The following is a 24,376-nucleotide window of genomic DNA, read 5'->3' on the forward strand; positions in this document are numbered from 1 at the left end:
GCAAAATTGACCCTACCAGCAGAACGACTGGGAATGACTGATCACTGACACACACTGACCTCCAGGGGGCAGACGCTCAATGCAGGAGCTGCCCCCTGGTGGTCAGTGTGCTCCCACAGGGGGAGCTCTGCTCAGCCACAAGCCAGGCTGACGGCTGCCAGCACAGCGGTGGTGGCGGGAGTCTCTCCCGCCTCCTCAGCAGTGCTAAGGATGTCCGACTGCAGCTTAGGCCTGCTACCCGCTGGCAAGTGGACATCCCCTGAGGGCTCCCAGGCTGCCAGAGGGATGTCTGACTGCCAGCTTAGGCCCAATCCCCTAGGGAGCAGGCCTAAGCCAGCAGGTGGACATCCCCCGAGGGGTCCCAGACTGCGAGAGGACACAGGCCAGGCTGAGGGACCCCCCCGAGTGCACAAATTTGTGTGCACTGGGCCTCTAGTTAACATAAAATAATAGAACATTTTAATAAAAATTAATATTTTTTCTTGAACATTAACTTACCAGACACTGAATAACTACACAAATTAATAAGCATAATGCAAATAAACCTATTTTTCTTGTCCTCCAAAAGCAAAATATTTCCTGTTGTGCACACCAAACAAGTCAGTCCAAGACTAATGGCATGGCAATTGGCTGCTAAAATATTTGCTCCTAGTATTAGCGAAGAGAAATGGCGCATCTGTGCATAAGATGCATAAGGGAAAGGAATGCAATATGATTATAGTAATCAGTCATTAGCGAACATTGTAGTTTGTTATTAATAATCCTATATAATAAAAGGCTAATATGCAAATTGTCCCCTTGCCTGGAAGTTTGACCAGGGGGCGGGGCCGACCAGCCAACTGTCCAAGGCCCTTCCCCCCAACCGGCCCGGCCCCAGCCGATCGGGGTGGGCTGGCTGGACCTCACCCATGCACGAATTCGTGCACTGGGCCTCTAGTTATGTATAACAGGATATTGTAAAAATTAAGTTATGAAATTTTTATTAAAACTTTCCTACATACCATTATATTGGCAGATATTTGTTGTGGCCACATGGGGCCCACAGGCCGCGAGTTTGACATGCTTGGTTTAAAGAAATAGTAACACTTCATTGTGTGATTATAGCATATGTAAAAAAATGAAAAGTGACAATAATATCAGAGGAACAACAGGATTTGGGAATATTCTGTCATAAGGTATGAACTACAACTGAGACATTAGGTGTTATTGGAAGTAGTCTTAGGCTAGTCAAAAATGCTACTGTAGATCCTGGACCTCCACTGAAATATATATTTTTAAAAAGAAGTATACATAATAAGTTAATAGAGGGAATAAAAATGGAATCATATAAATTGCCCAATTAAAACCAGAGAAGGCTAAAAGAAGAAAAAAATACAACAAATATATAAAGTTGGTAAATATTAGTTCAATTATATTAATAATAATAATTTACATGTAAGTGGTCTAAATACTCAATTAAAAAAAAAACAGAGGTTGTCAGACTTGTTTAAAAAAGAGACCCAATTATATGCTATTGAAATATAAATTATATACTGTGAACAGTTAAAGAAACCTATATATAAATACCCAGATAGATTAAAAGTTAGGATATGAAGAAAGATATACTATGCCAACACAAAGCTGTAGTATTGATATTAATGTCAAAAAAACCTACCTCGGAAGAAAGGTAGTTATCATGAATAAAGAGGCTCATTGCATAATAATAATGGGTCAATTTTCCAAAGAGAAGTAATCCTAAATGTGTATGCACCTAACTACAGAGAGTCAAAATATGAGGGAAAAACTAATAGAAATGAAAGAAGTAGATATATAGTTGGCAACATCAACACTCTGTCAGTATAGATCAAGTAGATAGACAATCAATGAAGATAGAGATATCTTTACTTGATATATTGCACTATCAATCAACTTGACTGATACATTAAAAGAACATGCCAACAAACAACAGCAGAATACTTATTCTTCTGAAGTGCACATGGAGCATTCACCAAGATAGACCATATCCTGAGCCACAACACAATCCTTAAATCAGAAAAGAATAGGGAAAAAAAACATTTTATACCACATAGGAATTAAAGTAGAAAGCAACCACAGGAAGAGAACTGGGGAGTTTCCAAATATCTGGGACTTAACCCCCCAGCCATGAATCTCTTCCATCAATAAACATCTCCATGTCTGGAGTTTCTAAAGACTGAAAGGCCAGGTCAGGTCTGCTAGAATAGACTTCTTCGATTATTTGTATACAGCCTTGAACATGTTCTCCTGTCATACTGGGGGTAGAGTAGATACCACCTTTAATTTAACATTCTGGTTGTCAAATAATATGACCTGGTATTTAGCCAGCATCCTTTTGTTCAAGTACAGGCAACACACAATGTGGAGTGTGCACAATGGTAGGCTGTCTCAGGATAGATTTTTCAGCCTCCTGTAAAAGGTCACAGTTTGAGGCCACAGCCCAGAGGCAAACTGGCCATCCTTGAATTGCAGTTGTTTAACTGTTTAGAAAAGTAAGGTACTGGTCTTCTGGCTTCTAAATTTTGAGTTAGTGTTCCAAGACTCAAACTGATATTGTGCACAAAAAGATCAAATGGCTTTCTAATGTCCCAGAGACCAAGTGCTGGAGCTGTTACAAGTGTCTCCTAAGTGGCATGGAATGCCTTAAAGCAGTGGTTCTCAACCTTCCTAATGCCACGACCCTTTAATACAGTTCCTCATGTTGTGGTGACCCCCAATTTCATTGTAACAAATTGAACATAATTAAAGCATAGTGATTAATCACAAAAACAATATGTAATTATATATGTGTTTTCCAATGGTCTTAGGCGACCCCTGTGAAAGGGTCGTTCGACCCCCAAAGAGGTCGCGACCCATAGGTTGAGAACCGCTGCCTTAAAGCATTCTGCAGTCCAGTTTAATAGTTTGTTGTCATTTCCTTTAAGAGCTTTATATAGGGGTTTGGCTCTGAGTTCAAAATTAGGAATCCAAAGTCAACAAAACCCAGTCATTTGTAGGAATCCATGTAATTGCCTTCTGATGGTGGGTATAACCACCCTGGCTAATGCTTCCTTTCAATCCAGCAATGAATTTCTTTGTCCTTTTGATAATTCAAATCCTAGATATTTTATTGTATTTTGGTTTGAAGCTTCCTTAGTTTTACTAGCAATTATTATGTTACCTCACCTTCATTCCACTTGATTCAACAATAAGTTCTGAGGCCCAACTTTCTCTTTCTCACTATGTCACCATCACACATTTGGGGTTTCTTCAGGTCAGGAATTCTTGCAGCAGGAAAATAAAACAAATGACTGAATCCCGAGGGAGTATAATTGGAAAGTGCACACCCCCAGCTGGCAGACTGCAGCCAACCCGAAGGCAGTCAGGTTCCTCAGGAAAAGGCCAGATGGTCAGGAGTGAGCCCAAAATGAGGACCAGCATGGCTACTTGCTGGCAGCAGATGCAAAGTGATTTTAGGACATACACACCCCGCTCTCTGCTAAGCAAGCTGTCATAAGAGGGAGAGATAAATGTCATAAATGAGTGTGCAAGCTGAGCACAGCCACACAGAGGCCAAGCCACTTGAGCCAGACTCACTTTCAACAATAAACATTGTGATGTTAACAGCTGGCGGAGGCCTATGTCTGCAAGATGCATCATTGCTGTCTTCACAAGTCAGCATGGTGTTTGAGTTCATGTTGGAAAAGGTACTGATTCAGCATTAGCCTGCGGACTGAAGGTTTGATTCCGGTCAAGGGCACATGCCCCGGTTGTCGGCTCAATCCCCAGTGGGGGCGTGCAGGAGGCAGCCAATCAATGATTCTCTCTCACCATTGATGTTTCTATCTCTCTCTCCCTTCCTCTTTAAAAGCAATCAAATATATTTATAAAAAAGAAATAAAAAGAAAAGGTACTGGTTCACTCACGTATTTTGGATATAATTATAAACTAAGAACCTATGAAAGTCCTTCATTAAAGGAATACTATTAATGCCATTAATGTGCAAGTTGCTGTGTTAAATGTTGAAGATAAAAAAGTTAACAAGAAAGTGGTCTCTGTTGCCTTGGAGCTTATAGTCTAGTGGGGAGCTGAACATTTTTTGCAGGTGAGCTGAACATTAATGTCATAAATGGCATAGATGAAGGGTCACAGTTGCAGGAAAGCATGTTTTAGAGGAGTGTGACCAAATTGGGAGTCAGGCAAAATTTCCTTGTGACTGAGGGCTTGTGTTCAATCAGAAGATGTCCTGTTGTGAAGGCAGATAAGGGCAAAGAAGGCTAAAGGTAGGGCACAGGGAGAAGTGACCAGGGAGGCTGGACGGAAGAGAATAAGACAGAGAGAGAGGCAGAAAGGACCAGACCATGCAGGTCTTGGGAGCCCTTTAAGGATGAGAAGCTACTGAGGGGCTGTTTTAAGAAGAGAGAAGGGAAAGCATGTGGTGCATGTTTTAAAAATGAACTCCATTCCTCTTCCAAATTAGCTAGAGTGAAGGAGAGGGAATAGAAGCTGGCATTGTCAAAGATTAAAGCAGTGAAACAAAAGGAATTTTGTTTCGGGGCTTTTAGGCAAAACCCAGTGTCCTGAGAGAAGACTGGAAAAGCAGGTCATGAGGAAGACTGGCAGTGATGATGGTGGTGGTTGAGGGGGACAATGGCCAGCAGGAAGGATGACAAGGTTGGCCTTGAGCACTGGATTTGAGTTTATTTTTGAGATATCCAAATAAACATATCAAGTGGTATATATGCATCTGGGCTAGAGTTATAAGACCAGAAGGTCACTATATATAGGTGGTAATCAAAGCTATGGGTATCAATGATATGCTTAAAGGTAAAACAGTAAAGGGGGAACGTGAATGTTCTAGAATAAGCCTTTTGTTGATTCTTTCAATCCATTCTCTTCAGTTCCACCATGGTGTGTCTTTATGTTTATTCAGTTCTATTTGTTCTGCTCAGAATTCAGTGAACACCTGCAATCTGATGATGCGTATCTGTCATCAATTTGGACAATTCCCACCTCTAACTATTGCTGTGACCTCATTAGTTCCCCTCTCTCTCCTCTGTAATTCCTATTGGTTGTATATTGGACCTTTTATGTGCTAAATCACCTATTTTTCATCTCTGTATCTTTCTGTGCATACCTAGCCGATTCCCTTCTAAATATCATCTAGCAGATAGATTCTCTCTTCAGCTGCATCTAGTTAGTCTGCTATTTGACCCTTAAATTGTCTTTATTTTTATATCGAGTACTCTATACTTTTCAATTCTAAAAATCTAGCTGTGGATTTTCCAACTTTGCACTTTTTAAAAATATAGTCTCTTGTTCTTTCACTGTGGATTTCTATTCCTTCTTAATCACTTAAATTCTCTTAATTACTTTAATCTTTTTGAGTTGTGATAGAGATGAAAAATGAATTGTTTTGGAGTCATTTAATTCTTGAATTAATAGTTCTGTTTTGGGAGATCTATCTGCCAACCACCCTCTTATGTATTGTATTCTGCACACACACACACACACACACACACACACACACTATGTAGTTTATAATTTTCTATTGTGGTTTTATCTAGAGCCAAGAGCCAAGATTAATTCCCTCCCACCCGCCCATCCCCGATGGAAACTTATGAGCTCTAGCTTGCAAAACTGTCATTGTCCTTAGAGAACATCTTTGTGTTTTCCATGGCTTAAGTCCTGAATCCATATATATTTTAATTTGTTAGCAGGGCTTCTGCTCTGTGCCTATATAAAGATTCAGGGCTGGCACCTATGTTTAGCCTGGCCCTTAGGTTTTGAGTGTATGTTCAGGGTCCAGGACAGACACAAAACTTACCCTCTGATTTCTCAAGCCGCAGAAAGAAGTTTCTAGCTCCTTTTGTTGTAATGTACCCCGTGAATCACAGAAGGACGCCTCAAGAAGTCGAATTAAAGAGTCACATTTATTGCAATCCGGGACTATGAGGGGACATTCCCAAATCTCATAGCAGTAAGATGGTGGCAAAACCAGACTTATATAGGCAAAAATCACAAAGGTATTGATTACATCCCAGGGTTTGGAATGAGGACCCTGGTTTGCACAAAGCAGTTACAGAAGTGAGATTGAGCTGATTAGTTATCTACAAAGAATATTTATAGTTTTGGGTCTTGGGACCACTGAGTTGACAGAAACACATCTAGAGCCCTCGGGTCTTGGGACCATTGAGTTGACAGGGAAACATTATCTGGAACCCTCAGGTCTTGGGATAATTGTGCTGTCCTGGTTCCCAGGTACAGAGGAATTTGCTTTCTAAAACCAGTAAGATCACAATCAATGGGATAGTCACGTTACAATCAATAAGGCATTCAATCGAATGGGATGATTTATACAATTCAGAAAATCAAAGTAACTTTTCTATTGTTAAGCCAAACAGCAGGGTTAGAGTTAAACTATAGATGGTAGCTACCATACTTCACTTTCATAAAGGGACACTCTTTGAAGCTATGGGATTTGTATATGAGAATCTTCCCTGGCCAAACACCAGGGGCTTCCTACCGTCAAAAGTGTTAGAAACCCAGACATGGACCCCAGATCTCTCTCCTAAAGTGCATTCCCCTTGGGCTTCATGGCTTTTTATCTTCCCAGAAGGAGGGATCTCCCATGTCAGCCAATTTATTATCTTGCCAGAATGTAGGACCTGGTGCCTTTTGCAAATAAGCACCAGTAATAATAGTAAAAATACTGTTTTTGAAACAGGAAACAATTAAAATAGAAAATGCAAACACAACTGTAACTTAAAAATAAGTAGTCATTCCTCCCTGTGGTATATACTCACCTTTGGCATATTCCATGATAATGGATAGATAGTAATTGGGAATCTCGTGGGCATAAAAGGGCAACCAAGCACAGCTCCCCATTGTCAGCTAGGCCTCATGGTCGCAGTTGCCCACCAAACCAGAACAGGTAGAACAGAACAGAAAGAGTGCTGGGTATGATTAAGAAACACGAGTTCCACTTTCAAACCTTTGCTGACTGCGTCCTTGAGTCTTTCCCAGCCTCCATTTTCTCATCTATCACATGGCAGCCTGACCAATTCTTAAGGTTGTTCTGAAAGGGACCTCACAGACTGTAAACCATCTATGAAGTAGCATGCAAACAAGCAGAATGCTATGCCTACCTTCCAAGAAATAGCAGGTTTATAAACTGAAAGCTGCAAGTTTGCCAGCTGCGCTAGAAATAAACTGTTCTTCCGATCTGTGCTGTGTCCTGGCCACATTTCACTCTCCATTCTCAGCCCACAAAAAACATGTCCAACGGTGTGTCTCCAATCTGATCGCCTGCATTTGGGTACCACCCAGCGCTGCATTGTGTCAGGACAGCATCATGGAATCAAAGAACACAAATGGCTTGGGCAGCGCCATTTCCATACTTGTTTTTCTTTTACTTAAATTGTAGAAGATTCAACTCTGTATGTTGTACAAATATTCCAGGTAAGGAAGCAGTCCTACTGTTCACTTAAACATTGAGTCCCAGAATTCCAAATGTTAACCTACATAGCTGGGATTAGAGTTCCTTAAGGTGCTGCAGGCAGCTGTTATTGTTTTGTGGTAAATATTTAAATTGACTGTTTTATAACATGAAAACAAATCTGTGTTCCTTGAAACTGCAATACATCTCGTACTTCTTAAAACTCATGTCTTGCCACCAAGGCCGGTGAGCTATGCGAGCTTGCCAGTGTACCAAGCAATTTCTTGTCGTTTTCTTCATCCTTTTATTTTTCATTAATGTTTTCTGATTGATGTATCTTCTTTTTATTTGTTCATATATGTTGACTCATAAGGCCAGCATTCTTGAATTTACCTGCCTTGCGTTCCTGCAAAGAGGCCAACTGTAAGCATTGATGCCCACCAGGGTCATGTCCCAAATATTATCTTAGAGACGTGGCAACAGGCTGAACTAGTTGTGTAGGAAAAGAGCACACCAAAATGTCACAAACATCTCTCTTAATCAAAAATATGAGGGAGCAAGAGATTATGAGTCAATTGGTTTATAAACTTTCCCCATCAAGAGTCCATCAAAATTCCTTAAAGTAGTGAGTAGGCAACACTACTACACAAGTGGCAAAGGATCAAAAATGAGTACACTTGAACCTAACTTATGACTTTACTGAAATTAATTTATATTTAAACTAGAGGCCGGGTGCACAGAATTGGTGCACTCAGGTGGGGGGGTGTCCCTCAGCCCGACCTGTGCCCTCTCACAGTCCGGGAGCCTTCGGGGGATGTCCAATAGATGCAGAGGCGGGAGAGACCCCCACTTTAGCTGCTGCACTAGCCAGCTGTGAGCCCGGCTTCTGGCTGAGTGGTGCTCCACCTGTGGGAGCACACTGACCACCAGGGGGCAGCTCCTGTGTTGAGCGTCTGCCCCCTGGTGGTCACTGCATGTCATAGTGACCGTTCGTTCCATGGTTTGGTCAATTTGCATATTAGCCTTTTATTATATAGGATTGTGTTTAAAATGTTAAAATAAAAATCATAAAACTATGAAAGAAAAAGAGAATGGACATGGACCAACAAGAAACAAAAATAGCACCTTTTGGAAATGTAGGTATATAGAACATCTCAGTAGCACATATAGCATCTAGTTGGCCTTTGGTGCTCTTAAATGTCAAGTAGCCACCAGTGATTGCCTGACATTTGAGAATGCCTCTAACCTGAAAAATGAGAACTGAATTTATGGGTGAGGGTAAGAGAAGGGACAAATAAAGAGACAATGCAGGAAGTAGAAAAATACTTTTCAACAGTTGCGGAGATCTCCCATAAAATATTAACAAAAGGCCAGAGATGGACAGTAGTACAAAAAAAGGAGACAATTGAAGGATTAATTCAGAGATTTAATATCAAGGCCTTTCAAATCAACATTTCAGAATCTGGGACATAAATAGGGGATTCCTAAAAGCTTCTAGAGAGAAGAAGCAGGTTTTAATAGTGAGTGGGGTATAAGGAGGATTCTAGACCTTTAGACAGGATTGAAAATGGGAAAACTATGAATGAATGTCTTCAGAAATCTGAGAGAAAATGATATCCAATGTGGAATTCTATACCTAGCCAAACCATCAATCAAGTGTGGGAGGGGTGGTGGTGGTGGTGGTGATGGTGGTGGTGGTGGAGGCGGTGGTGGCAGTGGTAATATATGGTCATTTATAGATAGGCAAAATCTTACAAACATATCATCCACACACTAAGAGTTCTCAGGGGTTTTCAGTAGCATGTACTGCAGGGATGTCTTCCTCAGAAAAGACCTGAGGAAACAAAAATGTTAACTTAGAGGAAAAGCAAAAGAAAATCTCAAAATACAATGAAAGGGATGGCATCAAAGAGCAATCCTATTAAACTGAAGCAGAAGGATAGCAGATCCCAGGAGTGTGGTCTCCAGGAAAATAAGAAAAAAAATGTATAGGTAATCTGACACGTTTGATCATATAATGAAAAAAATGTATGGAGAGGCTATTGGTGAGTGTGGTAAAGAAAATGAACAATTCCATAACATGAGAAACTACAGTAATCAAGGCTACAAGAGAAGAAGCAACGCCAGTGTGCTTGGCTTACTCAGATAAAGAATTAACTAAATGCATTAAGAGGATGAGGGAAGGGAATAGGTGACAAATGGGAGGTGGGAGCAGGGGCAGAGAAGTTTTGTAAGAAAGAACCACAATAGGTGGTCAGTGATAAATAGTTGATAAGTTGATAAATTAAGAAATAAAAAGTATAACCTTTTAAGAATTTAATACATAACAGACAGATCCACTGAAAAGTTCATCACTTGTCTTTTGAAAAAGGCCTTGGAGGTACAGAAGTATTTGTGACACCGCTGTTGATGGTTGAGTTTAGAAACCTTTTGTACCATGTATTTTATAAAACCCTGCATTCATCGATTACTATGATTATAAAAACTATTTTATGAACTGAATATATACATACCCTATTACTAGTAGTGCTATTCTTAGCTGTATACCCAACAGAAATAAGTATAGATGATCATAAAAATGTGCTGGAATATTTATTTTCATAGCAGCCCTATTCATAATAGCCAAAAACTGGAAACTACCCAGATGCCTTTGCACAGGAGAGTGGACAAATAAATCACAGTATATTCATGCAGCAGGACACTAGAGGATAAATGGTGTGTAATTACATGCTAGGGATGAATCTCACAGAACGAAGGAAGCCAGTTTTTATACTGTAGGACCTGTTATAAGAAATTCCAAAGCAGGCCACACAACCTAGGCCAGCTATTTTCAACCATTTTTACCTCATGGCACACATAAACTAATTACTAAAATTCTGCGGCCCGCCAAAAAATATGTTTTTGCCTATCTGACCAAAAAATAGGTATAGTTTTGATTCATTTACACCGGACGGCTGTTGTTTTGTTAGCTGTTGTCATTTTTTAATTTGACAACCTAAGGGAAAAGAAGTCAGTGCCCCTGACTAAATAGTCAGGTATTGCAAATTTTAAAGAATCTTGCAGCTCACCTGTGTGCCTGCTATAGCACAAAATCACTGATCCAGGCTAAATCAGGACAGTGTTTATTGCTGGAGAAGAGTGACAGTGAAGGGGCAGTGAAAGGCTTTCAAGTGGCCATACTGTTCTGTTCTTGGTCCAAATGATGGTTACGTGGCTATGTGCACATTGTAAAAATTCACCAAGCTGTGTATTTATGAATTTATAAGTTGTGCACTTTCTCTATGAGTCTTATACTTAGTATGTGTGTATGTTTATGCAAACAAATGTTTAAAAAAATATGAAGGACACAGGGAAAGCCAGTATACAAATGTCTGGCCATTTTCAGCTGTTCAAATTTAATAAATGAAGATAGCAACTTTTAGGCCCTCTGATGTTGTCTATAATTCGGATTCAATAGTAGAAGTTCTTATTATCATTGTTACTCCTACCAACCTGAGCGCCATGGGGCAGCACCGGGGAGGAGAGTAGAGAGAGGGTATTTGAGAATGTGGATGGCAAGCTGAGTCTTAACCACCAGCCTGAATGGGGGGAGGTGGCAGTGGGAGGGCACCAGGGGGCAGGGCTGAGCAGAGGCGCCCCTTAACCCTCCTCCAGGGGTTCCCATTTTGCTTGGATGGCTTAGGTTTTCTGGGCCCTCGCTGGAGGAGTCCCAGCCTCCCAGCCCTCCTCTCACAGCTGAGAAAACCTGAGTGTGTGGGAAACCAAGGCAGGCTTCTCTCTGGTTGGGACCAGAGCTTAGCATGTGAGAGAGTGCAAGAGCGTGAAACTGCTTAAGGCCCATTGGGAAGGCCACTCCTGAGCTGAGTGGCTTTAAAGGCTTTGAGATTTCTCTAATCTCACGTGGAGATGGAGAGATACTAGTAGCTCAGGTGTCCTGCATGAGCCGGGCACAGTAACTGTTGTTCCATTTATACTTATGTTGTTATGTTTATGATGCTGTGGTCCCTGTAAAATAAGATCCACAGAAGGGGTGACCTTCATGAAAGGAGCTGCGCAGACATCTCTGTGGGAAGTCCCCTCCCTCTGAGTGCAGCGATCCAAACCAGGGACAGGTGGGGTGGCTCTGTGGAGGCCGGGACTCAAATCCAGGGAAACCAGTTACCCAGACACGGTTGGTACCTTTGTTTTGTCACTGATACCCTTTCTGCCCTTCAGACCTAACTAACAACAGATACATTTTTACTGGCTTAAAACAGAAGAGTTGCTTCAAAGGAGCAGTGGGGGTGGGGGTGCATGGAAATACACCTGGAATTAAACTCATGTAAGGAAAGAAACGTGTGTGTTGTGGCTTGTGTGTGAAACCACCTGCGTCTGAGAGGTTTTTCATCCTCGAGGTGTAGTAAGTCTACATTATCTTGTTATACACAATATAACACTGAGTCTCCGAGTGCCTGGTGAATGCATGGCGAATGTTAGGCGGTAATAAATACTGGAAACAAACGTTGCGATAATGCAGAGAAATGTAAACCAGCCAGCCAGAGATGGGTACTGGAGGGAAATGAGCCCCCAAGCCCCCAGTGTGCTATACATTTCTGAAGGGAAGGTTGCAGAGGCAACGAGTGTCTTGGGGAGCCCATCAACATCTCAGAGACTGGGGTCCAGCACGGGCTTTTCTGTTAAGGCCCTCCTGGCTGTGCCTGGACCCGAGTGCTGGACAGGAGCAGAGAGAATATATCTCTGGATTTAATGGAACCTGGAAACATCCAACCTTATCCCTAGAATAAGTGTACAAGAAAAACAAAACAGCAGGGACATATCTCAGGGGAAAATCATTTATCCAAAACCTCAAACAATAGTGGGTGTTTTCTGCCTTAGCCGGTTTGGCTTAGTGGGTAGAGTGTTGGCCTGCGGACTGAAGGGTCCCAGGTTTGATTCTGGTCAAGAGCACATGCCCAGGTTGTGAGCTCGATCTCCAGTAGGGGTGTGCAGGAGGCAGCCAATCAATGATTCTCGTCATTGATGTTTCTATCTCTCTCTCCCTTTCCCTTCCTCTCTGAAATCAATAAAAATATATATATTTTTAAAAAATAGTGGGTGTTTTCCAAACTCACACATAAATGAAGACTTTGGCCAAAAGCCATGGGAAACTGAATCCAGAGCTAAGAGAAACGTTAGCCCAAGGTTCCTGGTCCATCTGAGAGAGACTGAGCCAGGCCCCTCAGAGCAGCTCTGGGCTGGCTTGAGAAGGGGAGATGGTCACATACGAGGGGAGCGAGTTCTGTTCAGAAGTCCTTGCCTCAGGGTCACGATGGCCGGGGTCAGTGCATCTCCCAATTCTAAATGTAAAGGAGCCCTGTATGCACCCCAAATACAGGTAAGCTCATGCCAGGCCATGCAGAAGACCAAAGGCCTCCCCAAGTTATCTGCAAATCCAAGGGGCTTTCCCTTGTCGTGGGTCACCTGTTTCCTTCCTCTTACAGATCTTTCACTGTCTCAACCAGACACTCAACCAAATTGGTGGGCGGTAAAATAAGCTCACACACAATCCTCACAAGGCAGGCGTGTGTGACAGTTTCCCAGGGGCCTGGGGGGCGCCCCACATGTAGTGCACAGCCCGGTAGACTCCTTGGACCTCAGTTTTAGGCATTTTGCCTTCTTTTTTGGTTCACTGCAGCACTGGGTTCCTTCTCCCTCACGTCTCTTCCCTGTGGGACCTTCTGCCATGTTTTCTCATGACCCTATAGCACATGTGTTTAATAGCCACAGGCAGCTAGTGGCCTGGACAGCACAGACATGAAACATCTCCACCAATCACAGAGAGCTCCTCCACAGCACTCACCTGGGCAGGCTCTGTCCAGCCTCAGTCACCTTGGCCTTTCTCGCCACCCCCAGCCCCTGCCTCCTGTATTCCCTGAGAAGCAGCAAGCACCCCTCCTGTCGTGCAGAGCATTGCCTCATGCCCACACTTAGATTGCCAACTCCTTCCAGGCACTCAGCAGAGCCGAACAGGCCTCAGCATCCACACCATGGTGAGATGAGTCCGGAATTCAAATGCTGATGAGGAATGAAAACGCCACTGCAAATACAAGGGCCTCGACAGAGCAGCCTGGAAATGAAAGTCTGGGGCATACCTTGATGAACCGCATTTACATCTGTTTATAAGGAAATTAGCATCTCATTCCTTTTCTTCTATAGTTTCATAAAATGAGTTTCTCTATTCTTAATTGATGCTTCTTATCTGTTCACTTAATTCTTGCTAGAATCATTTCTAAAATTATCTTGGGGTGCAAAATTATATTTTTTAAACAATGCTTTCTTCCAATTATTGACCTTCCCCATAGATATCCACTAACCTGACTTCTTTGCCAACAAATAGCATAGATTATTTTGGCCTATGTTGTGCTTTATGTGTATAGCACCGTGTGTTAGACTTCTTCTGGTCAACATTATGTTCCTGAGATTGATTTCATTTCCATGTTGGGGTACCATTATTATTTGTTCTTTTTACTGTTATTGGACATTTGACTGATTTTCCATCTGGGGGCTACTATGATGAATATTGCTGTGAACATCCTTGTCAGTGTCTTTTGGTGAACATAGGGATAATTTCTGTAGAGTATTTACCAGCAAGGGAATAGTTGTATAATGTAGCTACATGTTCAACTATAAGAAGTACTGAAGTTTCCCCAAGTAGTGATACAAATGTACTAATACACTCTTACCAGGAGTGAATGACAATTTTGGTTTTTCCATATTGTTGCTGACATTTTGTACTGGGTCACTTTTCCATTTGAGCCATTCTGGGGGTTGGTATATAGCACAGTTCTTTTAAAACGTAGTTGCCGCCCTAACCATTTTGGCTCAGTGGATAGAGCGTCGGCCTGCGGACTGAAGGGTCCCAGGTTCCATTCCGGTCAAGGGCATGTACCTGGGTTGTGGGCACATCCCTAGCAGGGAGTGTGCAGGAGGCAGCTGATCAATGTTTCTTTCTCATTGATGTTTCTAACTCTCTATCCCTCTCCCTTCCTCTCTGTAAAAAATCAATAAAATATATATTTTTAAAAAAAGTAGTTGCCAATGGCGTGCCTGCACACTGGGAAGGAGGGGTATGGTCTCTCTTCTCCTCCTCCCAGCTTGCCAACCTTGGTGCCTGCCACTTTGGAGTGAGGCATGGTGGGCAGGGACAGACAGGGGATAGAGAAGTCTTACCTCTTCAGCAACTGCTGCTGGAAAATGCATCATGGTTCTGGTGGTAGAGATTTTAGACAAAGAACTCCTATGCTTGTTGTGTGCTCTGTTTATACGATTTTCATTTTCTCAGTTTAAATAATACATTACTCAAGAAAATCTGTTGTTTTCATGAGCTTTAGCACTAATGTTTTACTTTTGCTCTTGAATTTAAAAATTGGGTTTTCTAAGCATCCTTACAACCAGGTAAGTGGGGATAGATCTAATAAATGAATTTGGCAAAGTAGGAGGATATAAAATTAATAATCAGAAATCAGTGTATTTTTATACACTAATAATGAACTATCAGAAAGAAGATCTAAGAAAACAATCCCATTTACTATTGCAACAAAAAATATAAGGTACTTAGGAATAAATTTAACTGAGGTAAAAAAAAACAAAAACCTGTACTCGGGAAATTATAGGACATGGAAGAAAGAAATTGAGGAAGATACAAATAAGTGGAAGCATATACCGTGTTCATCGATGGGAAGAATTAACATTAAAATGTCCACAGTCCACAGAGCAATCTATAGATTCAACACAGTTCCTCTTAAAATGCCAATGGCATATTTCACAGATCTAGAACAAATATCCCAAAAATGTATATGGAACCAAAAAAGATTCTGAATAGCCGCAGCAATCTTGAAAAAGAATAAAGTTGGATATATCACACTACTCGATATCAAAGTATCCTACAAGAGCATTGTAATCAAAACAGCCTGACACTGGCATAAGAACAGGCATGGAGATCAATGAAACAGAAAAGGGGGGTGAGAGGGCACTGCTAAAATGTGCGAACTCTCCTGGGATAGTCCTCTGAGACACAGGAATTCCCTCCAGGAGCCTGAGTCCAGGGGTAAGGAATGCAGAGTGTCCACCTTGCCTTCCTCTCTGTATGTACTGCTCCGGCAGCAGAGCCGTGGGCGGATGGCGACAAGGAAGGGGCTAATGGCAGAGATAGCAGCAAATGACATCCTTACGGAGGATGGCTGCTGGGCTGAAGATGGGCAGTGACAGTGAATTATGTTCTAGGACCTTGGAGGGTAGGAGTACTGCTAGAAAATGAAACTCAGCTAATCAAGACTTAATTACTACTGCCCTAGGAGACTTCCCATTTTGCATTTCCTTAGCCCTGCTTCATTAGAAGTCGTTGGTGGTTAGATCCCCAGCTCACTTCCAAGCCAAAAAATTAAGGGAGGAGGACGTACAAACTGGCCTTCACGATCCAGAAATTAGGGGAAAGAGAGGGCAGCCATGAAGCAGACACAAGTCCCTTCTCAACCTGACACAGGGATGCAGACCTCATCAGATGGGGTCTGGACCACAGAGAATGGAAATTCATTTAGTGAGTCCTCTTGGAGTTTCACCCTTTGTGGTCCATTGCAAAGGCCTTGGTGTTTTCAATTTGAGTGAAAATTATACTGACTCCTATACCTGCCTACACAATGCAGAAATACCACTGGTGACACATGGAAATGAGACCAGGCCAGAAACCTTCCTTCTGAAAGGAAGGGGTGAGAGGGAATATGTGGGTCTACCAAAAAATACCAAATCAGCTTCAACATCCAAAACCACGTTCCTGCCACCTCACGATCATAAGAAATGAATCTAATTAAACTAACACCATGTTATGTAACTGAGCAACCAGATGTCTAGCTATTGCTCTTACTTGTAACAAGTCTAGCTGTGCAAGGAAGGGAGACGGAAAGGAAAGCATGATTCCAGGGCCACCAGCTGAAGAGTAGAGTCTCAAGTATCCTGCGGTCAATTTAATAATCTCATGCCACAGTCTTTTCTAGGAAATGAGAACCATAATACCCTTCCCCACACTCCTCCTATGCTATAAAGATTAAATTAAGTGTGAACATATTTTAGACAATTTAGTGTTATTCAGATGAAAGGAAATGGCATTATTGGGTAGAAAGCAGGGCACTGGAGGTGTGGTAGCTATTCATCCCTGGCGTACTGGTGCCCGAGACCCTGGGCCCCACATTTATGGTGCTCAGCTGGGCTACTGCTGACCATGGGTGTTTGCTTGAGGCTCTTTTTTCTTTATACTTTGAGTGCCTTGCAGTGGAGATGCAGTCATAAGCATCTGTCCCCCATTCCTTTTTTGCCAGTTCCAGAGAACTGCTCTCCCCAGCTCAGAGCAGGCACAGTTCCCCTGGGCGAGTCCTCGCTCCCTGGAACCAGTCAGGTTCAAGGTTGGAAGGGAGCCCGAAGTGAGCCACGCAAGCTCTTCATCTGTCCTGACTTGCTCCTCTTGACTTTCTTTTTCTTCCCCCTCCTTTCTTTTCAACTCTGCAGACCAATAAAGCCGTGGCCAAGGGGGACTTCCACCATGCCAGCACCAGCTCTCGGCGGGCCCTGTTCCTGGCTGTGCTCTCCATCACCATCGGAACTGGCATCTACGTGGGCGTGGCCGTGGCCCTCATTGCCTACCTCTCCAAGAACAATCACCTATGAGCTTCCTCCGTGCACGAAGGAGAAGAACTCGGGGCCAGTGTTGTGCCCACGCAGAGCGAGCAGGGCTAGCAGGGGAGAAACACCTGTGTGACGCTGTGTAGTATAAATTATTGCCAAACAACTCCATAACACCCTGAAATTTTCTACTCATCGATTTGTTTTGCTTTTACCCTTTATTTTCACAACACGTTGTAGAACAGGAGACAGATGGGCACTGCTAACCCTTCCAAGTGGAAGCTCCAAAGATGCTTACCCCGAGGCTGTCTGGATGGGTTCTGGTGAACTAGCGGCAGTGCAGCTCTCTCGGCAGCCTGCCAGGGCCTGGAAAGCCATAGCACTAGCAATATACAAATAGTAAAACTGTGTTTATTTTTTATGGGATATGGTGCAATAGGCAGAAGGCCGGGGACGTGTCACTCTTCTGTCTGTTGTCCTGCTTGACTCCTATGTCATTTCCTTCCCCATGGAAAGGAAACAGGGCTGATCAGAAAGACAGACAAAGCTGTTGGCAGGAACCCTGCTCTCCCTGGTCTTCAATGGGTGCAGCCTAAGAATGTCAAGTCAGAACAGTGTGGGACCTGTCCCCAGGCCCAGTCTCCGCCCCCCGCCCCCCCCCCCCCCAGCCTAGGCTCATCCAGCCTCCCTTGTCATGTCCAAACTTAGCAGTCACCACACAGCAATCTGCAACCTGGGCCTCATTGATGTAGAGTGGGAGGAGCAGGCCACAGTCTGTCCCAGACTCCTCTCAGAAGGACGCCGAGGTTTGCTCCAGGAACTGCGGACACCATCTCAGCATAAAGACAAGCGTTGGCGCTCGCCTTGGTGATAAGCAGTGGCACTAGTGATCTTAGGAGGAGATGAACCTTCTCTGTCGACTAAAAGAATAGCTATTTTCTTGTCATTTTTTAAGTGCAACTACTGCTTCATGCTGCTTAGTCATCAGACGAATGCTGAGAAATAATCACAGACATTTTAATACCATTTCATTGCTGTTTCACGAGTGTTCATTAACAAAAATTATCTTTCAGCTATTTTGCTTAAGACTTCTTTTTTATTAATACTGTTTCTTAGGTTTCACTTATAGTTGTTTCTTTTAAAAATAATTAAAGAGCTAGCCAGGACTCGGTTGCTAAAACAGTAGGAGGGTCTCCTAAGATGAGAATCACATCATCTCTGACGGCTTAAGTTCCACCTGGAACACTATTCACATGCACTGTTGTTCGGATACTTTGAGTGGATGCTGAGACCATCTCTCTAGGGCAGGGGTCCTCAAACTACGGCCCGCGGGCCACATGCAGATACAAATACTGTATTTGTTCCCGTTTTGTTTTTTTACTTCAAAATAAGATATGTGCAGTGTGCATAGGAATTTGTTCATAGTTTTTTTTTTTAAACTATAGTCCAGGGGTTCTCAAACTACAGCCCACAGGCCACATGCGGCCCGCCGAAAACATTTATCCGGCCCGCCGAGTATAAGATATGTGCAGTGTGCATAGGAATTTGTTCATAGTTTTTTTTTAAACTATAGTCTGGCCCTCCAATGGTCTGAGGGACAGTGAACTGGCTCCCTGTTTTAAAAGTTTGAGGACCCCTGCTATAGTCCGGCCCTCCAACGTCTGAGTGACAGTGAACTGTTCCCCTGTTTAAAAAGTTTGAGGACCCCTGCTCTAGGGCAATGGTTTCATCCCAGCACCTACAGCATTCCTGCTGCCTGGATCCCAGCCCCAGATTTCTGATTTGATTGATTGGGGTGCCGCCTGGTGATTCCAGTGTGCAGAATCACTGTCCTGGAATAAGGACTCAGGTTTGATCTCCCTCACCATTGACCTTAAACACTTAATATCGTGAAAATTATTAGCTCTGCCTTCCTAGGTCAAGTTCAAGATCTTCTACCATTTGGTTGTAATAGCTGCTTCAAAAATGTGCTCTAAATATATATATATATGGAAGAAATCCAGATGTCCCTGTAAGAATCAGAGTAACCCAGCGATAGCAGGGATTTGGGATCAAACCAACCTGGACTTGAATCCAGTTGTGCTACTTTCTAGCTGTGTGATCCTGGGTAGATTGGCGTACTTCTTGAAACCTCACCTCTAGAAGAGGATAAGTGAGGCCCACTTCCTAGGATTGCTGGTAAGTGTGTGAACACAGAGCCCAGCTCCTGGCCTGGGTCATGTGAAGGAGTTGGAGTGGCCGCTGTTATTCCCAGTGTTTGGGTAGTCATCCCCTGGCTTGCTTGTACCGTCCCATCATTTCAGCCCAATCTCTCCAGGTTTATTTATTAGGAACCACGGTGTGAAATGGGCTTCTTTGTATTTGTCCTTAAAAGGTTTATTTGAAATTTAAGAGGTGCCCAAAGTTCCATAACTTTGGATTTGGTTAAGAAGTAGAACCAACATTGTATGGCACATCCCACCATCTCACTGCCACATCATGGTTGGTCTACACTAACCCTTCTGTGCCCAGATACCCTGTCTCCTACCAGACCAACCTCCCACTTCTCTCAGCCCCTGCCTTGCCAGTTGGAAAAGCTTTCATTTCTAGTGGATCATCCCTCTCTGTATTTTTTGAAGCTCTGCCAAGTCCTTCCCAAGGACCAGCACGAGGACCACATGTGGTACCATATGGTGTGGATGGTCATATGCGTAGGGTTAGGGCCAAACCTGTCAGGACAGCTGAATGAATGGGTGTGGCCTCCCAGCTCACTGGATAGATAGACACAACACAACCCAGTTCTCTGACCAGCGGGGGAGGTGGTTGCATGTCATCCTCGGTGTCCTGTTAGTGACTGCTGAGCAGCATAACAGTCTTCTAAGTGAGTTGGGGCTGCCATGTACTTCTAAAGTCACATTGCCTTAGTTGTCATTGCAGCCACCATGGACGAGGCAGTGCCCTGGGCAGGCCCTACATTAGTCACTGGGCCCACATTATCTCATGTATCATTTCACCCGGAGGTAGGTGAAAAGGTGATAGAACCGAGATTCAGAGAAGGTAACTCACTCAGCACCACACAAGTGGCAGCTGTAGAACACCCCAGCCCCGCCACCCCTCCAGGCAACAGAGCGCCTACTGGTAGAACCTGCTTCCATGCCCCTCACGGGAGGCACAGCCTTCCCTTTAGCATCGCATTCCATTTTGTAAGAGCTCTTTATTACAACCATTTTATTGACATACGGAGACCCAGAGCCCATTCATAATTTTCCTAAGTCATGCACCTGGAAAACAGCAAAGCCAAGATGCATCCTAGACCATTGGATCATAAGCCCCAGCGGTTCCTCTTACACTGTGTTTCCTCCGTTATGGCTTTAAAAGCGAGAAAAATTGCATCTGGGCCAAGATCCCATTGTTGGGGTGCCAAGACTCTTAGGGGACTGGAAAGATGCTTTTGGTTTATGTTTCACAGGCTGTCTTTGCCACTAAGTGGTGGGACAATGTGGTGAGAAGGGGGGAGGGCTGAGGTGACTTCCATGGGAAGTGACACCTCAGCAAAGGTGACTAGGGCATATCTTATTCCTGTGCACAATGCTCTCCTTCCCACAGCCTTGGAGGCATCCCTGGCTGACCTATCTCCACCGGCCACAAGGCTCTTCCCGTCCCGGCTTCACTAGGCATGCCTGGCCTCCTTGGGTGTCCCCCTTGGGTGTCCCCCCTTCACCAGATATCCCCACTTACCCAACTCTCCCCAAGGAGAACATGGTGAGAGAAGCCACATCTGTAGGTCACTGTGTCATCAGCAGCTGCCCAAGATGCCACAGACAGTTCGGCCACCCAGCTAAATAGAAACAGGGCCCTGACAACAGGACCAGCCTCTTCAAAAGCCGGGCAGCGCATTCCTCACACCCAGTCAGTCTCCCGGCACTTTTTAAGATGCTAGAAGCCTCCCTCATATGAAGCAGCTTCTGGATTTAAACTGCATCAATGGAGCAGCCTTCCCATTTGCCAGCAACTCCTACTGCTCCAGGATATACAAGCGTCCAATGGTCACCACGGCTAAAGCCAGGGCCAAAGCTGCCTTTTCAGAGATCCTGGCCTGGGTTTCTGGGCCTCACCCCTGAGGTTCTACGGGGCCTCTGAGGCCTCCTGTGGACTGGCTTCAGTCCTAACCCGTATGAGGACCATTTTGTGTCTCACTCTTTCCCCCTCAAAGACCACCTGCATTTGTTGCCATGAGTGTTGATATCGACCCAATTTATCAATAAACCATTTAGTGTAAATTCAAACCCTGAGCTGAGGCTGACCTCCCTAAAAATGCAGCTGTCCCATCTCCTACCTAGAGGCCACCTTTGCATCTGTGCTCTGCTCTTGATGTTGTTGGAAACATCAGAGGGAGCCAGAAGTTGTGTGTGAAGCTGTGGCTGTGAAGCCTCCACCCCCATGACCTCTTGAAGCCCCTCCCTGGTCTTCAGGATGCGCAGAGCCAACCTCTGGGGTGGGGGAACCTCATTTCCCCGGGGTTCTCATTTGAAGACCGCACATCTTAGGAAAGCAATGATGGACAATAGACCCGCAGATGGCCGAGGCCAGCAGACCGCTGGCTCCCTGCCAAACAAGCATGTAAATAAAGTAGTGAACTTGTCCCCTCACTGAGCCCCATAGGGGAGGTCAGGGCTCCACATGGGTGCAGAGGGAGTGGAGAGGAGCTGTCTGCCCTGTGTTTAAGGTACAGCTGGGTTCTGTGGGCCAGTGGCTGTCCTGCATTGCAGGAAGGATATTGATAAGATCACCGATAACAGCCAGTACAGCTGCCCCACACAGGAGGGCATGGTGATTAGGGGTGGAGCTCCCTGTGGGTTTTCCTAGTAGAGAGTGTGTCTTGAGTGAGTCATGGGTCAGGGGAGATTACTGGGAGCTCTAAAGATTGGTCCACCCCACCTCGTAGAAAAGCAAGCATGGCAGGATGATTGGGGTGATGAGGTGGAATGTGGGTACCTCCATGGATAAGCACTGAGCTGGAGACATTCCCAGGGGTGGGGCTAGCCTGGGCTTTTTCAAATCCAGACAATGGTGAGAGGAGTGGCCTCCCCAGAGTTCAGTGCGGTACTTGCTCTGGACTTTGGGCCATGGTTCCTCCGCTGTTAGGATGAATCGGGGCTCCAGGCCGAGAGGTGGCTGTCTTTTTAGCGGAGCAGTGCTGTCAGGCTTCTCAGTCACTCAGAGGCCCTCTCCTCAGTGAGCTCAGGCTGCACTTCCCAGGCCAGGGAGACAGGTTCCTGAACCTGAATTCAGCATCTAGCCATGCACTCCACTGACCAGCAGCGGGTGACTAAAGACAAGGCGCTCTGCAGGGGGAGACGGTGGGGGAGGTAAGTGCTAGGGGGTGTATTCACTGCATCCCTATGACCTCTAGGGGACTATGTCTGTTTTTTTCACTAAAATTAGGCCATTCTGGGCCAATTTGAAGATAAAAGTTGATAGATGGAAGGAATGGAGGAAAGGAGAGTAGGAAGAAAGAGAGGAGAATGGGTGAGCACGCACAAAATCACAGCACCAGCCACTCATGCAGCTCTCAGGCCTTCAGCTATGACACCTCCTGTCACCTGAGTCCAACTCAAGGCTCATCTGAAAAAATAAACAGTGATTTGGGTATATTGCCCGTCTACACAAGAGAATTCATATTTGGAGTCAAACTATTTTATTAAATGAATCAAAGGAACAAGATGGGGAATGGTTTGCATTCTTCTAAAACACCTAGTGTTTTTGTTCCCTGAATATGATCCCAGAACATGTTAAAAATATGTTTTTCTACTTGATTTGGTAAACAAAGTCTTATTCCTGATAAATAGAAAGAGTCTGCTACGATCAGCTATTGCTAAGGGCTGAATGAGTTGCAGAGCCGATGAAGAGCTATGAAACCTCCGCACTTAGCACCACCAGGCAGGGCTTCCATTCATTCTCTTACGAGGTCCTGTGTGATTAGAAGCAAGAGGCTGTCACTGTCGAGAGACAGACCCTTTTGAATTTAGAAACAGGGATCAGGCCACTTCAGTATCGCTCGCCCTTTGTTTTAGCCCATAATGGAGTAAAGGTGATGCCCACAGATAACGCTCCCTCATTACCATTCCTACACAGAAACCCAGCTATTCGAAATTCCAAACCAGCTCTTTATCTGGCATCCTGTGAACTCCCATACAAGATGTCTTTCTAAAATAACACGCACCTTGAATTTAGAGTGCATTGCACGTGGATCCCGCTCCGTGCCAGGCCTGTCAGATCCTCAGTGTTCGATGAGCTTGGGAGGCTCTTGCCCCACCATCACCAGCCAGGAAGTGACAGAACCTGGCCTTGGGCTCAGCCGAGGAGCTCTGGGGCCAGTGCCCTCACAACCAGGACCAGGAGACTGTGGGGCTCTCTGAGATCTTACTGAGCCTGGTCCAGGAGGCCACCTGGCCAAGGGAGCTGATGAACCTGCAGGAAGATGGGCAGGAGCTGGAAAACTGGGAAGGCCAGGCTTCCTCCACCTTAAGCTTGACATGTGGCTGCCCTAGAGCCTGTGCAGCTTCTCAGATGGTTCCAGGAACGTCACCTGAACTCAATCTAGGGATGTCAGAGGCCAATTCACAGGAAAGAGGGAACAACAGAGAGAGCCCGAAGACATCCAGCCAGGAGGAAATGAGGCTGGAGCCTGGCCGACCCACCGCGGGCCAGAGATCAAGGTCTGACAGCACAAGAATGAACAAACCAGGGTCAGTTTCCCTATCTGCCCGTCATCCTGGGACATCGGTCAGTATCTGGAGACATTTGGGGCTGTCACAACTGCCCATCTACTGCATAGAGGCCAAGGATGCTGCTCAACATCCTACAATGCACAAGACGGCCCACGTCAGAGAATCAGCCAGCCTGCACTACACCATCCATCTTGGTCATTCACAGCACAAACATTCTGAAAACTGACTCTGAATTTGGTGCCATCTGAGCGGAGCACCAGCCCAGTAAGCTTGGCATCCACTCGCAGAGCCACACTTCCTTCAAACCCCTCCATAGTTCAACTAAGAGAAGGGAAAGGAGGAGGAGACGGGGAGGAGGGAGGCACCCTATCTCCGGGAAGAAGCCTCAGCTTCCACAGCCACACACCCACCTACCGCCACCAGCACGTGTCCGTTCTAGCAAAACAGTGACAGATGATAATAACACCCCTCACATGGGATATGACTTGGGGTTTTAAAAAATGACTTTCCTGTTCATTCAATAACAGCCACACAGAAATCCTCTGGTTCAAAAGGATTGAGGGCCCATTCCTGACAGGACCGG

The 24,376-nt window shown here is 44.7% G+C and overlaps 1 protein-coding gene across 1 annotated transcript in view; it reads left to right on the plus strand.

Moving 5' to 3' along the window:
- The window catches only part of SYNDIG1 (synapse differentiation inducing 1), a 65,250-nt gene extending 47,825 nt beyond the window's left edge, over nt 1–17,425 (plus strand). Inside the window, exon 3 of the mRNA XM_023761712.1 lies at nt 16,970–17,425. Coding sequence (XP_023617480.1) covers nt 16,970–17,128 — 159 coding nt within the window. The 3' untranslated portion in view covers nt 17,129–17,425. The remainder of the gene's footprint in view (nt 1–16,969) is intronic.
- Nucleotides 17,426–24,376: the final 6,951 nt, after the last annotated feature.

This window comes from Myotis lucifugus, unplaced genomic scaffold (assembly GCF_000147115.1).
Source record: "Myotis lucifugus unplaced genomic scaffold, Myoluc2.0 scaffold_214, whole genome shotgun sequence".
Lineage (NCBI taxonomy): Eukaryota > Metazoa > Chordata > Mammalia > Chiroptera > Vespertilionidae > Myotis > Myotis lucifugus.